At 37.9% G+C, this 12,940-nt stretch overlaps 1 protein-coding gene across 2 annotated transcripts in view; it reads right to left on the bottom strand.

Annotated features, from left to right (window-relative positions):
- Positions 1–12,940, bottom strand: part of BEAN1 (brain expressed associated with NEDD4 1) — a 64,069-nt gene that overhangs the window by 17,074 nt on the left and 34,055 nt on the right. For both annotated transcript variants that reach the window (XM_075039997.1, XM_075039998.1), the window contains exon 4: positions 2,225–2,434. In XM_075039997.1, the coding sequence (XP_074896098.1) occupies positions 2,225–2,434 (210 nt within the window). The remainder of the gene's footprint in view (positions 1–2,224; positions 2,435–12,940) is intronic.

Genomic DNA, 12,940 nt, shown 5'->3' with positions numbered 1-12,940 from the left:
TTAAAAGGCGGCTTAGGTCTTCGATTGTAGGTATGTGTCTTGAGAAAGTGCTGTTCTTAATAAAACCACTAACAAAAAGGGGAAAACCTGGAAAATAGTAGAGAAAATTATCCTGCTGCCTTCTCCAGGGCTTTCTTAATGCTTTCACTCAAGAGCTTCATAGCTCCACAAATATCAAGAAATTACTGCTATTTTCTGTCTTAGAAGATCGTTAGCTAATGCTCAACATTCCGGGGTAAATTTCCCTAAGAATGTCCCAAGCTGTGGTAATGCAGCAATCTCCACTTCCCTGCCCCCCACAATAAAATGATCCCTCCTTTTCACTCGATGCATTAAAATAGTACCTGGAGAGAAAGGCCAGCTTCTAAAGTGACATCGAAGCAGTGTCTCTCAGCAGAGGGTAAAAGGGCAGGACTCACCTGAACTGCCTGTTCCTCCTTCTGGCAATTTTCACCTCTGCCAGTGTATTTACCAGGACTAATCCAGTCTATCATGCACTGTGCTTTCCTTTTGCTTGATAAGTGAAGGAAGCCAACTTCACAGTGACTCCAGCTGCTCCCATGCTGGCCAGTGGAAGCATGCCGAGATATTAGGACAGCATGCACTGATGTAAAATTTTCACTTTGGTAGACTGGCACAATTTAGCTTAAGATTATTCTTTTGAATTTCTCTGAAAATAATCACCATGCTTTTCTTTTTCCATTTCTCTAGCATTATTATTTCTAACAAGCAGTTTGAAAATTGTCATTTATGTTTTTGCCTGGCTTCAGGGTTTTTAAATTAACAGAGCAGTAGATTTAAATGTAGTGATTAAATCTTAATGGTCAGTATTTTATCATGCCAAAATATTGCTGTTCATGGGCAAAACAGTAACTCCAATTTGGGTTTAACTATTTAATTCCAAATTTAGCTACTGAAAAGTAGGAAAAATAGATGTTACAATAATAGTAGACATTAGTTTTCTGGATTTTTTTTTTTTTCCTTTTTCCCTCTGTATGTTACCATGGGAGTTTGCATTTCACTTCTTTTGAAGTCTAAAATTTATTCCCAAAACATAGATGTTATTCACTTATCTGTATAAATGTTTCTGGAAAAGCCCAAAATAATTATTCCTGGCTCCAGGTGGACAAACTGATCCTAGGAAATGTGTTTCTTTTAGACACAAAAATTCCTGGTCCAAAATAATTAAATGATGTCCAACTGACTTCAGTGGATATTTGATTTACCACAGTGAAATCAAGATTTGAGCCAATGTGTTTTTATGTGGCTCACTATTATTATCTTTTCTATATAAAGAAAAAAACTCAACAATATGCAAAGAACTGTACTCTCATAACAAACTGCAGAAAAGGAGCCTAACCATAGATGATATAATTGTTGATGCTCCACTCAATTCATTAATCCATTTATCATTTGAATTTTTACTAGCTGAAGACTTACAAAGTAACTTTTTGTAATTGTTTTTTCCTTAAATATAGAAATAATCAGATTCTGTCATTTTCTTGACAAAGTGGCTTTTAACTTCTGGACAGCAAACCCCAAATTGGCCAAAAATATAATTCTACAATTAACTCCTTCATATTCCCAAATCCTTTTAAAGTATGGGGGGTTTTGTTGGGGGGTTAAGGGGATAGGAACTGGCACTTTTTTGATAGGAAACCAGTCTCTTTAATGATGACAGTAGTAATGACATTGATGTCATCAATGACATCATTAACGATGATGATGGTTGTAGCAACATTTTGATGCCCTGTTGTTCTGTTTATATCCAGTTACTAACTTTTGTGGTCAGAAGTAATTGTCCAGTCATTTTTGTAGGCTGGTGCACACATTGCAGAAGTGAAAACATTCCTGGCTTTCCAACAGATAGAAATTACGTTACATGCTATACCAAGGCTATAATGGGATATGAAAATAAACTATCAGGAGTCTAGTGATGGGGAAGTAATCTTATACCATATCAAGGGAAAATAAGCTGTTTAAGAAATGCTGTTGGCATTGGCCTTGTTTATGTTAACCATTAACTTTGGAGCTTGTACTATGTGAATTCAGTGCTAGAACAAAGATGCTATTAAACTACAAAGCTGCCTGTGACCTACTTACCCTATTTTTTAAATTTTACTTTTTTTTTAATCCCTTGCACAGTGGCCAGATGCTTTTTGTTGCCCATAACATGACATTATTAATAAAGTTAAGCATTATCTTGCTAAACTAGCTATCTTACCATAAACAGCATCTCTCCTCAGATGCGGGCGTCTTAACCGTCCATCCTTTCGCAGACTGCCAACAATGATTGTAACACAGGATAGAAATAGCACAAGTCCAATCACTACTCCAGCCACCAGAAGGGGTGAAACAAGTAAACTGGTATCATTTCCGTTTTCACCATAGCTGGGGAATTCACTGGTGGGGCTGCTCTGGTTCAAGTGAACTTCTGTACAGCAGAGAAAGAAAGAACGTGTCGGTTGTGAAAAGAGACATTTACAAAGTGTGATAATACAGATGCCCAAACTAAGGGCTTTCAAAGCCCTAATAGACAGCCTGAGACAGATCCATTTTACAAATTCATGCTCTTATGGACAACCTATTTATCACACAGATTTCTGGAGCTGTTAGTAATTGACTCTGGGGGAGTCACTCGGCAATCGTTTCCCTGTTATTGGGGACCATCCTGCTGGAGTCAGTGATGTATGTTGCATAATTTTGCTTATTCCTGGAAAGATTCTTTGTACCATGAATTGATTGATGCTGAAAGAACTTCAGTGCACCAGGAGGAATGTAAAAACTCAAAAATTTAGGCTCCAAGTGGTACAGAGGAATTGTGTGTTGTTACTAGGTGTGAAAAGTCTCCAAGCTTTTGTAGAGAAAGTTTTGGGCTAGAGTGAAACAGAGGAGCATGCTTTTGTAGCATAAGGCATGCTTTAGTTTGTGGGATGAGTCTGCATCGCAAGAAACTGATTTGGAGCAGAGGGGGGGGAGGGACTCATGCAGAGTGGGATTCTTAGTGAGGGACTGGATTTCCATCAAAGACGTGGCTTTTTATTAGGCAGAAGCTCGGGCAATATGGTGGTCCTCTTGGCTTTAACATCTAATAAATTGTTGACATAGAAAACCATCACGATGAGCACTTAAAATTTGCTCATTAAAAACCTGAAAGTAAATAAACTTAATTTATTGCCCTTTGGGCTCGCCAGTGTGTTTAAACAGTAACCGAAGGACGGTGCCAAACCTGTGCTTTAGTCCAGGCTTTCCTAGCATTCAAACTGGCTACATGCCTTGCGGAGAGGTTAGGTTTGGTGCAGTCATTCTCATTTCATCCTCCCTAGTTTGGCCTGATACTATGTAAAGAAGGAGCTGGGTGGGCAGGCAGACCTCACCTTAAAACAGCGTGGAAGTATTGTGGTCCAGTAGGTAAACCCTGTGCTTCACCAGGTGACTGCAGACTGAGCTGAGCTCTCTGGCTTGTGCACCTTTGTTTCAGGCATGCCATTCCACATAGCAACATTACTACTCCTACTTCTACCCCATTTTGATTTTTCAGTTGAAATGTGCTCATGTTGTATGTGGCAAAAACTATAACTGCTCTCCTCTGTTAAAAAAAAAACCAAACAACCCTCTAGATGTATTATTTAAGTTCAGTAATAATTCTGCTTAGGAGAAAAATGGAAAATGCAAGAATATCCCAAACTATGAAAAGTCAGAATAACTCCAGTAATTTACTTCCAAGTAAATATCCTTTTGAGACAAGCTAGAGAGTATCAAACAGTAAGTTTTCTCTAGAGAATCAACCGGTGACATATGATTATACATGTGAATTAATTGCCCATAGATGTATTTATGGGGGATTGTACTGCTAATGGAGGGGAGGTAAATGTTAGAAATTATGGAAAGAAGAATTCAGGATTTCAGCAGATGGAATCCCTGCTTAAGTAAAAGGCTCTGTATGTTTATTTGTGGACAAAAGTTTGGGCATGCAGTAAAGGTAACCAAATTTGGGCCTAGTCTTGAAAACAAGTTGCAGTAAGCACCCATTCTCCTATCCTTAATCCACAGTTTACTGAAAAAACCCCTACATACACACACACACCCCCTCAAATTAAAAAGAAGTCTCCCACTAGCTGCTCAGGATCAGACTACGTATCAAGTAAACCAGAATTTTATTGGTGCAGGAAATTATTGGACATGCATATATACCAAGACTAGCTTTCAAATATGGCATGGATCTATTTTTGTATCTGGCTACATGCCAGTTGAACAGATAAATAATTTGTTTTCTACAGGAACTAAGGCTAACAATTTTGCTCTTTTGAATGTTCTGTAAAGTGAATATGTGCTTTTGGAAGTGCAAGTGCTTTTTACATGGATAAATGTTAGCAGATAGTTTTCAGCAATGTTTTCCCCACTCTTTTCCTTTGGGATATACTACCTAGTGTCTTGCAGTCACAAAAAGCTTAAAAAGATGATGATGGCTTCAAGCCAATGTATATTATCGTTGGCTAATGCTTGACATTGAGAGAACTGACTAAAAATATAAAAAAACCTGGGGAATTAGCATGTAGTAGGGTTTTTGTTAATTTTTTAGAGGCACTTGACTGTTGGCTGAGAATTGTTATAAGCAATTAAGATAGCCAAGAAATGTGCTGAGCTTTTACAAAGCATTTTATGCCAAAAGAGAAAATGGAATTTTCTTAAAATTAAACTGATTCTGTAGCATTAAATCAAAAAGGTATGGAAAACTGTCCCACTTAATACTCTTAGCGCGAAGAGTTTTTGGGTATGGGGTATGTTTGAGGGGTGGATTCTGCTGATCTTACAGCCCTTGCACTAGAACTAAACTTCCTCAAATTCTAATCATGTTCCTCATTTGTACAGTTTTTTTAACTATCTCTGTTGGTAATGTGTCCAACAAGTGTGTACTCCCACTGGCTTTCCATAGCCTTGTTTATTCAGATTTTTGCAAATTCTGTCTTTGAAAGATGCAAATATCACACCAGCGCCAGTTAGTTTAAATCACAATTAGAGGGAATTGACACCTGAACTGAAAGTCCTGGTGGATAATTTAATACATAAATTTTGGCTGACTTGCAAAGATAAAAGGGAAGAATCAACTTTGTTGCCATTATGATGAGAATGTGAGCCTGGGATATGAGGTTGCTCCATGCACTATCAGGCTTGTTGTCTTCAAATTGAAGCCAAATATTACTGTAACTGGAGTTGGTGATAAACTTCCTGTCAAGTTCAGTGGGAAAGAAAAGAGGCTGCAGTGAGTGCTTTTGGATCTTTTGAAACTTGGACAACTTCTAAATGATCCTCTTAACAGGGACTGTCTAAAGAAAAGAGAAGTAGACTAGATTTTTTTTTTTTTCTTTCCAGTTGTGTATGGAAGCCAGCTGGTATCTTAACACATTGACTATTTTTGAGATTTCTGTGGTGCCATTCAGTGTGAGCACTAATATTTGGTCCTGTTTTGCTTTATAGGAATTTAACAGGTTAGCAGTGACTTCAAATAGAAAGTACTCTCTCATACTCTCCACTTGTACTAGAGGTATTAATTTTTTTATTTCAAGACAGCCCATTTATCTAGCACGTTCTCAGGGCTTCCTTACCTTTTCCAAATCTTGTCTATTTTACCTTGTTTCTCACCATCATGAATCTTTCTCTTTTTTTATGTCTTAGACTAATTGAACGCAGTCTCTGCTAAAGACAAGATACATTACAATATTGCTTTTAGTAGAAGGAATGAACAACTCCTCTTACTCTAGCTCCTAGAACAAATGTGCAGCTGATAAAACTTCTCTTATGTTATTATTTTCAGTTTGGCACTGTGAGACTTCACAGACTGACTTACTACTACTGGAATTGTTGAGGTGACTAACAACTACAGAATGAGATGCCATGTTGATACAAATTCTTTGGTTTTGAATTTTTTTGGGGGCAAAAGAGTTTACATTACTTTTGGCAGAGGAACATCTTACAAGTTTTTCTCCTTTTATCCAAATACATCTTTTGGTAAACTGTACATTTCTGTATATAAAAATGCTATGTTTCTTCATTCAGAATTGAAGTATCTGGAAATTTATGTGAAGCCCATAAATATAACAGCAATAGCAGAATGCTAACTTTTTTTTTTTTGAGGTAAGTTGTATTTTTTTCATGAAACTGCAAATTGTAAACAACACATGCATAAATATGAATACTTTATGTCTAATCCTCTAAATATGAAATATATTGGATGCAGAAACCATTGCTTTTATCTAGTGATGGGAGTTGTGTAACTAACCAGACATGGCACAAACGGAACATGCTGGCTGTTGCAGTCGTGAATACAATGCAAGGGGCACATGTGGCTGAACAAGCACTTAATTTAGAATGAGAGTACTAGTGGAAAATTGCCTACACTATCAATTCAGTGTTAGACAATAAATTAACAATCTGCAAAACCCCTTAAATATCATATTATTTCACCCAGTGCTCCTGCATCTCAAGAGACCAACTTGTAAAGTAACTCTCCACATAAGTGAAGGAGGTGTAGTAGAACTTGACTTTTTTTGTGTATGTTGTGCTTTCTCATTAATGTGTCTTTGAAGGGACACTTCTTATCCCTTTCTAATTTGGCAGAAACTAATGTTGAAGTTTCAGTTGGGTCACATCCTGTCAAAGTGAAATGTCTTGGTGTGCAGATGTGTCATGGGAGCTTGGTTCATCCAAGATATAGCCCTTTATTAGGAGTGGCTTCTCTCTTCTTCACTGGCTTTCACCTGCTCATATCCCAAATGAGTCAGAAGGGAAGCACGACATATAAATGAAAATCACTTCTCTCCATACTGAATCAGCTGAGTTTTTTTGTTTGTTTGTTTTTGTTTTTGCTTTTTTTTTTTTCCTGAAGGCACATCAGCTCTAGTGAAGCCACAATGGTCTCTGTAATTGATAGGGTTTTCTTTGTTCCCTTGAAAAATCAGAGATGATTTTAAGGCTGGCTCTTACTAAGATAACTAAGATAACCAAATCTCTTCCCCTGGTTTAAAATCTGTCTATCATCTTAATAAAGATGATAATTCATTCCTCTATCACTGATGGAGAAGATGAGACATGGAGTGGTTTTGGTTCCTAGACTGAAATGTGCATGAACAGCTCATGAAGAAGTGCTGATGTGTTGTACTGGAAGGATTTTGTGTGCAGAATCATACACCTCTACATCCCTGCCAGCCTCAGTTAAGCCTCGTCTGAGTACAGAATGGGCTTACTGAGTACTTGCTGAACTAGAGCTGAAGCACACTGACAGAACAATGTTGTATTACATGTACGCCCTGGGTCAGTACAAGTTTTTTGGGGCTGATGACCTAGCACATCCTATTAGCTTTAAATATGCTATATTAAGAAAGTGTACAGGACTGGAAATGAGTAGGAAGAGGCTTAGAATAGGATAGGGCATAGTATGCTTTGATTTTAAAATAATCACAACAAAGTATCTCAAACACTGAAGCAATTTAAAGCATGTTTCTGATACCCTTTTTTTTAATCCCTGGTTGGGACAGTGTTGGAATATGCAGTTTCTTTATCAAGGGGAGGAGACTGACAGATGGCAAGAAGGAGTTGAGAGGTCCTAGTGAGGCACACAGATAAGCTAAATTAGTGGAATTGATGAAGATTTTGTTGATTCTGCTTTTATGAATGGTTCTTGTTCAAAGATGATTTAGTCTGGCCCACAGTGACCAGTTGGATTCTGCACTTCCTACTGTACTGTGAAATCAGCCTCTGGCTGCAGTTGCTATCAGGCTGCTATCACACTGCTTATTCTGTAGCTCCCAGGCAGGAGTTCACAAAATGAGTAAGGTAGGTGCATTACAAAAACAAGCTGAAAAAGATTTTGGAACACAGGCACTGGCTTTGGACAGAGTATCACTGTAGCAAGGGGGACAGGGATATTATGCAAGTCACTGAATGCAAAGGTACCCCTGTAGGAGCTAATTTTTTTTTTTTTTAAAAAAAAGGTCTCTGTTGGATTCAAAGCTATTCCATCTGGATCCTGAGGAAGGTTGGAACCTCTCACTTATGCTAGATACATACCAGGATGTCATCTGCTTGTGGGACTTACCTTGGTTATCCCAAGTATACATCAGGAGTGGCTTCATATCAATATCTGGCCTGTATTTGATTTACATTATTACTTTGTTCAACTCTTATTTTTGTGCAAACAACCTGCCAGTTTTAAATGGAATGGCAATTTAACAAGTTTTGATTTTTTTTTTTTTAACCTTTCCAATCCCTAGGTGTAGTGAAAGTATTAAAAAAAATTCAGTAATTCCATAAAAGGAAAAGCTTAGAACAGCTCAGCTCTGTCAGACACAATATTGAAATCAGAACATTTTCCCATAAAACACTATGGATGGATCTATGGTTTCTTCTCACTCCCTGGTTAAGAGACCCACTTGATGATAAAACTGGAGCCGAATGCCGCCCCCCCCCCCCCCGCCCCGAAAAAAGAGGAAAATACTGTGCTTTTTAGTAATTCTAAACAGTTTGGATAGGGAAGAAACTAGGTATGTTCTCCTCAAATAGCTTCTCGCAATCTACTTTCTGTCTTCTCGCAAGACTACTTTCTGTGCTTCTAGTGAGAGGTTAATTTTGGCATGCCTATTGTTGAGTGCTCCAACACATAAGATCTACAGCAACTGTGATGGCAACTTATTAAGGCAGGAATAACTAGGGACCCAGAAAGACTTAAATACTGAGTAAGTACAGGGAGTTTGTAGCTATTGTTAAAATATAGAAGATGGAAAATTGGTCACTGAAGAAAGGGTTTTGTAGGTCTGGCTATGGCAATGGCTTGTGTCAAGTGTAATGAATTAGGTGGCACTGCCTTAACATTTGAATGTGTTGAATGCTTGGGTTCTTTAAAGCAGCTATACAATAGTGCAGACTGCCATGCTACAATGCAAACTCACATCTGCATGTTTTTGACACCAAAAGCATAAAACCACTTAGCTCACCAGTTATACTCATTCAGCTATGGGAACACTGCGCATCAGATTCTTCCTACATTCTAGAGGGATATAGGAAGCAGATAGGAACTGCTACCTTTGTATGTTTAATGTTTAAACAGTGTTTAAAAAGAACTGATGACGATGCTAAAAACAGGCAAGGCTATTGGTCCTTTTGCGTTTATCTTACTGTCTTGTAGCAAACTTTAGCAAATGAGTGGAAGACTAGAATAATCTGGGAAACGTCCGCTCTATAAATCAGTTTTACAAGAGCCATACAAATAGTACGGGGAAAGGAATTTTCAGTTCGGGAGGCCCAGGAGTGTATTTAATTCTCTCACACTGCTTGCCTCTGCTACCTACAGCCTAGGGGCCAGTCATGTGTTGTCCTCCTGTTCTGTATGCTTTTCTGATTTGCACACAAAATTAAACTGCCTCTTAAGCTACAATTGATATTCAATAATAAACGTGTAGGAATTGCTTCAAACTTTTACCTTAATGTGGCTTGTAAAGGGCATCGTATGGTGTACAGATTCATAGATCAAGATTGGTTGATCTAGTTTAACTCATGTATATTGCAACTCAAAACTTTCATCCAATTACTGCTTATGAGAGCCCATTACCTTGTGCTTGATAGTAGCTTATCTTCTGGAATGGTACTAAGTAGTTATTTGACAAAGTCGATGAATAAATACATTTTTGCTGTCAGTTGTTGGAACTGTGACATTTAAACGGTTCCCAAAACCAGATGATATTCAGTATTATTTTTAAATTTGAGGTAAAAATCTTTCTATAGCAATGGTTAACTAGTCTTGCCTGATTATTGCTAGTGGGAGATACTGCAGCATAATCCAAACCCACAGGAATGACATTAACCAGGCAGGGCCCATAAATTTAGACTAAGGTTCTCTGCAGCTCACATCGCCTCTTTGATCTTTCTCACTGCATATATATGTTCTAATCATAATTAAAACTTTTCACTGATTAACAGTAAAAAATCAAAACCTTATTCAAGGTTTCAAAACCTTATTCATATCATATTTCAAAACCTTATTATGAGACTATGTGATAGGGACATTTCAGTTTTATCTGATGCACTCAGCTTAAAGTTAATTTGGAGCATACTTACAGGTACAAAAGCTGCCCATGACCTTGAGAAGCTCATCCTAGGCAGAAAGGGTGGCCTTTCCTCTGAGATATCTAACTCTGCCTTTTTTATCATGTCTGTTGGCTATCAGATAATGACTTTTCTCTTCTTGCATTGACATCCTTATTATAGAGCCAGAATGAATAAGATTGGATCACCAGCAGCCTGCAAATTGAGAATGTCAGAAGCAAAGAGAATGTGGCTGCAGAAGGGCTCAGAAAATAAATCTTTTCAGATGCTGTGGCTTTAGGGTATTATGTTGATGTCACAGCAGCATGTATAGGTGCTGTTTCAAATTAACAGGAAAAATCTTCCAATTTTCAGATCCATGGTCTATTTTATCAACATGATAAATACCACTGCAGTGAAACAAATCACTCGAAGTGTAACAGCCCACTTTGTGATGGACAATATATTTCTTCCTCTATTTTCTCATACACAAACAACTTTGAACTAATACAATTTTATAAGCAGGACCCGAACCTATTACTTTTTTCAGAAAGTCTGTATTAGCGCTTGGAAATAAGTATGATGAGAATCCTATTTTACCCATTAAAGTAAAGTTACCTTCATAAGCTCAGATCCAGCTTAGGCTGGTAGTGACTTGACCAGGGCAAAAGCAATAATTTTTTTTTATTGTGAGAAACTCTGGTATTTTGGCACATAAGCTTCTCATATAGAATTTGGAAAAAAATATAGCAATATAATAATTTTTCTTTTTATTCTGAGAGGGAAAGGTTTGAAAAAAATGTAATTGGAAAATAATTCTATATTTTACCTCAGCAGTCTGCTTGAACTGTGATCTGGATGTCTTGTGTTCTCTTTAGGAGGTTGAGCTCTTTCTGAACTATATCTAATGTGACCTAAAGAGGTAGCTATAGGGCGGATGACAGCTCATGGAAGATGTAGCCCAGGCAGGAAACCTAATCTATACTGGGGGGGGGGGGGAGGGGGGACCAACCCAACAGCCAAAACTTTCCACAGAAAAGTTCCATTCTTTACAAACTTTACTTTCTGCCTCCACAGAGAAAATGAGAAGGCAGTGATGAAATTCTTGCTAGCTCTAACAGTAACAACTGGTGAGCAGCTGACCTGTGTTCTTTTGCCTGCTATATGCATCTATGAATCTGTAAATCAGCTATCCACTTCTATTATTATCATACTGGCTGAAATTTATGAGACTTTTTAAATGATGAAGTTTCATATTTTCCTTGTGTTGCATTGAACTATTCAACTGGCTCTACTAACCAGCATCTTTCAGCAATCATTAACCTGCTCACATGATTTGAAACTCTGGAAAAGAGCTAATAAAGACGCTATCTTTAGCATTTGAGGTTGAACTACTAACTGAGCTTCAGGAATCACATCCACCTTATATATATCTTGAACACTCCCAGAGTGCTTGTGGTTATGTGCTGCTTCTTATTTAGGACTTTTGCTATTGAAATAATCCTATTTTTTTTCCATCCTCATCTCCTGTCTTCAATAGTAGTAATCTATTAAAAAGAAAAAAAAGTAGAGGACTGATTCACATTTACTGCTTAGAAAATAATGACAACTGAAATACTGATCTATCTAGTTATGTAAGGAGCTGAGCACTAAGACAGAAACCTGTTAACAAATGCTGGAATCCAAGGATCTTTCTTTAAGAGGTGATATCATATGTGATATATCTTGGTCTTTCTTTCAAGGTGACTTGAATTTTTTAAAATAATTAAAATGGTTTTGCAGTGTTGTTATGCACTTCCATATGAATTATAGTGTTGATGTCACAGAGTGCACAAAGCCTATAGTATGACTTAAATTATCATTTGTATCTGTAAAAGCTACAGCAGTATCTGTCTGCATAAATCAAGGAGTTTTCTCAAACCATTAAGAAGCGATTTCATTCCCTCAGATTTTGTCTGAACAGGAGTAGGACTTCTGCGTAAACAGCTGCAGGAATGACAATAATAGCAAACCAGATATTGATTCTTGGTGCTAAAGGAGCCACCAAAATTCAAGGACACTGAAAGATCTATAGAAATTAAATTACTATTTGAAAAACTGGGGGGAAAAATTCCTTTCTTTAAAATCCCTATTGCTTACTATAGAAGACCCGTTTAGTTAGAGGATTGGTAAATCAGAGTACAGGACTTGCCATACAGCCAAACACCATTCCATATATATGCTGTGCAGTGTCTAGGGGCTGGCTGGATCACATCATGTATTCTGCCCCCTCCCATATTTATCTTTGGCCGGCAGAGCTGAGCCAGGTTTAAAGAGGAGAGAAGACGCACACCACTGAAGGGCTGGAAAAAGTAATTCCCCCCCCCGCCTGATAGGCAGTGGTGTTTTTCCTGGAGTAGCATAACATTCTGCTGCCTTGCATATATAGCTTATTTTATAGGTTCCACATAGTTCCTTCTTATAAATAATATGATGTTGGTTGCTTTCCATTTGAGATGGCAGAGGAAGGACTTTAAAAACAACTAACCCCCCCCCCCCCCCGGCCCCCAACAAGTGTAGCCTTTAGGAAAGTACATTTATTCACCTTTCTGTATAAACTGCAGTGTGTATATGTGTGTATTTTAAATATAAAATGTAGTTTCCACTGCAAGGCTAGTTTCAGCATAGGGTAAACATCAATAGCTGTTAGAGCTGAGGTAGCTACACCTTCCTATCTGCTGGGAAGTTGGAAGAAGTCCTGGGCTGTTCCCCAAATAGAAGACACATGCTAAGAAGGGCTGATATTTACAGGTGCCCTGAGAAACATCTGTGTATGCTGCACCATTTTATCTCCAGGCAGTTAGAAGTCTAGGCTGTGGGTATT

This window comes from Buteo buteo, chromosome 11, assembly GCF_964188355.1.
Source record: "Buteo buteo chromosome 11, bButBut1.hap1.1, whole genome shotgun sequence".
In the NCBI taxonomy this organism is placed as follows: domain Eukaryota; kingdom Metazoa; phylum Chordata; class Aves; order Accipitriformes; family Accipitridae; genus Buteo; species Buteo buteo.
Note: the sequence above shows the minus strand (reverse complement) of the source record. Positions and strands in the feature narration are given on the sequence as shown.